Source organism: Oncorhynchus tshawytscha, linkage group LG07 (assembly GCF_018296145.1).
Source record: "Oncorhynchus tshawytscha isolate Ot180627B linkage group LG07, Otsh_v2.0, whole genome shotgun sequence".
NCBI classification, from domain to species: Eukaryota; Metazoa; Chordata; class Actinopteri; order Salmoniformes; family Salmonidae; genus Oncorhynchus; species Oncorhynchus tshawytscha.
The window spans coordinates 3,798,642-3,801,686 of NC_056435.1; the positions used below are offsets into that span (position 1 = coordinate 3,798,642).

The window sequence follows — 3,045 nt, forward strand, 5'->3', positions numbered from 1 at the left end:
GTGGACTGGGAGGGGTACGGTCCGGGAGGAGAGGTGCTGGGTACCGTGGGGGACATTTTGGACCCTTCACTCCTGAGAGACTTCCACCGCCTCCACCCAGACGCCCGGCGCCTCGCCCTCCGGGTCGCCCTTCGAGGCCAGTGGCGGCGCGCTGCGGGAGCAGCACGTCAGGGAGGCGGGGGCTTGTCACGACTTCCGTCGAAGTTGGCTCCCCTGACTGTTTGGGCGGTGCTCGGCAGTCGTCGTCACTGGCCTGCTAGCCGCCACCGATCCCTTTTTCATTTTCCGTTTGTTTTATCTTATTAGTTGCACCTGTGTCTATTTGTGTTTGCTTGATGGGCTTCCTTATTTAAAGTTAGTATACCCGCCCTTGTTTTGTGCGGGATTATTCTTGTGTTACGTTTGTGTGTTATTAGGTGTGTTCGTGCTCTGGACCTTCTTGCAGCTCGCATTGAGGGGAATATGACGGAAGAAATATGATAGAGCGGAATTTGATAGAGAGGAATATGATAGAAGGAATATGATACAGAGGAATATGATGGAAGGGAATATGATAGAGGGGAATATAATTCCCAGAATATGTGTCACGTTCTGACCTTTATTTCCTTTGTTTTGTATTTATTTAGTTGGTCAGGGCGTGAGTTGGGTGGGCAGTCTATGTTTGTTTTTCTATGTTTTGGGGCATTTCTATGTTTCGGCCTAGTATGGTTCTCAATCAGAGGCAGGTGTCATTAGTTGTCTCTGATTGAGAATCATACTTAGGTAGCCTGGGTTGCACTGTTTGTTTGTGGGTGATTGTCTATGTTGTAGCTTCACGGTCGTCATTTGTTTATTGTTTTGTATGCAGTGTCAGTACTTTCTTTATTAAAGATTTACCATGGACATTTACCACGCCGCATATTGGTCCTCTGATCCGTTTCGCCTCTCCTCTTCAGATGAAGAGGAGGACGGCCGTGACAGAATCACCCACCCAACTCGGACCAAGCGGCGTGGTAAACAGCAGCGACGACAGCAGCAGCAGCAGCAACAACAGCGGCCAGCATCACAGGACTCCTGGACATGGGAGGAGATACTGAACGGAGAGGGACCCTGGGCACAGGCTGGGAAACATCGCCGTCCGAAATCAGAGCTGGAGGCAGCGAAAGCTGAGCGGTGGCGATATGAGGAGGCAGCACAGCAGTGCGACAGGTACGAGAGGCAGCCCCAAAAAATTTTTTGGGGGGGGCAGACGAGGTGTGGTACTAAGCCAGGTAGCAGACCTGAGCTCACTCCTCGTGCTTATTATAAGCAGCGCATTACTGGTCAGGCACCGTGTTATGCGGTTAAGCGCACGGTGTCGCCAGTGCGTGCCCATAGCCCGGTGCGCATAGGGCAGCCCCGAGTACCATGCGAGTGTGGGCATCGAGCCAGGGGCGTATGGTGCCTGCTCAGCGGGTCTGGTCACGCCTGTACGCAGTTTTGGTCCAGGTTATCCTGCGCCGGCTCTGCGTGCTGTGTCTCCGGGCGCTGGGAGGGTGCAGTGCGTCCTCTGCCTGCGCTCCGCTCGTGTCGGGCGAATGTGGGAGTGGAGCCTAAGGGGAGAGGTGCGTGTAGTAAGCACTAGATCTCCCATGCTTACCCACAGCCCGGTTCAACCTGTGCCTGCACTCTGGAGGGTCCGGGCTAGAGTAGTTGTCCAGCCTGGGGAAGTGGTGCGGTTGCGCAGAGCTCCAGTGCTCCCCCACAGCCCCGGTCCTTCAGGTGCCTCCTAACACCAAGCCTCCTGAGGGTCTCCCCAGCCTGGTGGTTCCTGTGGCAGCCCCACGCACCAGGCTGTCTCTCTGTCTCCTCCCTGCAGGTGGTCCCGCCTGTCCGGCGCCGCGCCGGAGTCTCCCGCCTGTCCGGCGCTGCCGTCTTCCTGCCCCGGAGTCTCCTCTCCCGCCTGTCCGGCGCCGCTGCCGGAGTCTCCCGCCTGTCCGGCGCCGCTGCCGGGAGTCTCGCTGTCTGGCCCGCTGCCGGAGTCTCCGGCGCCGCTGCCGGGAGTCACCTGTCGGGCGCCGCTGCCGAGCTCCCGCCTGTCCGGAGCCTCCCGCCTGTCCGGCGCCGCTGCCGGGAGCCTCCCGCCTGTCCGGCGCCGCTGCCGGAGCCTCCCGCCTGTCCGGAGCTCCCCGCCTGTCCGGCGCTGCTGCCGGAGCCCCGCCTGTCCGGCGCCGCTGCCGGAGCCTCCCGCCTGTCCGGAGCCTCCCGCCTGTCCGGCGTGCTGCCGGAGCCTCCGCCTGTCCGCCCCGGCGCCCGCTGCCGGGAGTCTGAGGGGCGCCAGAGCCCGGTCAGCCCAGAGGCGCCGTGAGCTTCTGCCCTCTGTCCAGAGCTTCTGCCCTCTGTCCAGAGTTTGCCCCTCTGTCCAGAGCTTCTGCCCCTCTGTCCAGAGCTTCTGCCCCCTCTGTCCAGAGCTTCCTCTGTCCAGTGGGGTCATTGAGAGGTGGCCATGGTGAGAAAAAGCCACGGAGGCGGACAATAAGGCGGACTAAGACAATGGTGAAGTGGGGTCCGCGTCCTGCGCCAGAGCCGCCACCGTTGGACAGACGCCCCACCCAGACCCTCCCCTATAGGTCAAGGTTTTGCGGCCGGAGTCCGGCACCTTTGGGGGTACTGTCACGTTCTGACCTTTATTTCCCTTTGTTTTGTATTTATTTAGTTGGTCAGGGCGTGAGTTGTGGGGGGCAGTCTATGTTTGTTTTTCTAAGGTGTTTTGGGGCATTTCTATGCTGCCTAGTATGGTTCTCAATCAGAGGCAGGTGTCATTAGTTGTCTCTGATTGAGAATCATACTTAGGTAGCCTGCTGCACTGTTTGTTTGTGGGTGATTGTCTATGTTGTAGCTTCACGGTCGTCATTTGTTTATTGTTTGTATGCAGTGTCAGTACTTTCTTTTATTAAAGATTTACCATGGACATTTACCACGCCCGCATATTGGTCCTCTGATCCGCGCCTCCTCCTCTTCAGATGAAGAGGAGGACGGTCAGTGACAATATGATGGAGGGGAATATGAAGGGAATATGATAGAGGG

General features: G+C 57.9%; 1 protein-coding gene across 1 annotated transcript in view; it reads left to right on the top strand.

Moving 5' to 3' along the window:
* LOC112235898 (phospholipid phosphatase-related protein type 3-like) overlaps positions 1-217 on the top strand; it is a 7,270-nt gene extending 7,053 nt beyond the window's left edge. Inside the window, exon 11 of the mRNA XM_042324989.1 lies at positions 101-217. Within this exon, the coding sequence (XP_042180923.1) occupies positions 101-217 (117 nt within the window). The remainder of the gene's footprint in view (positions 1-100) is intronic.
* Positions 218-3,045: the final 2,828 nt, after the last annotated feature.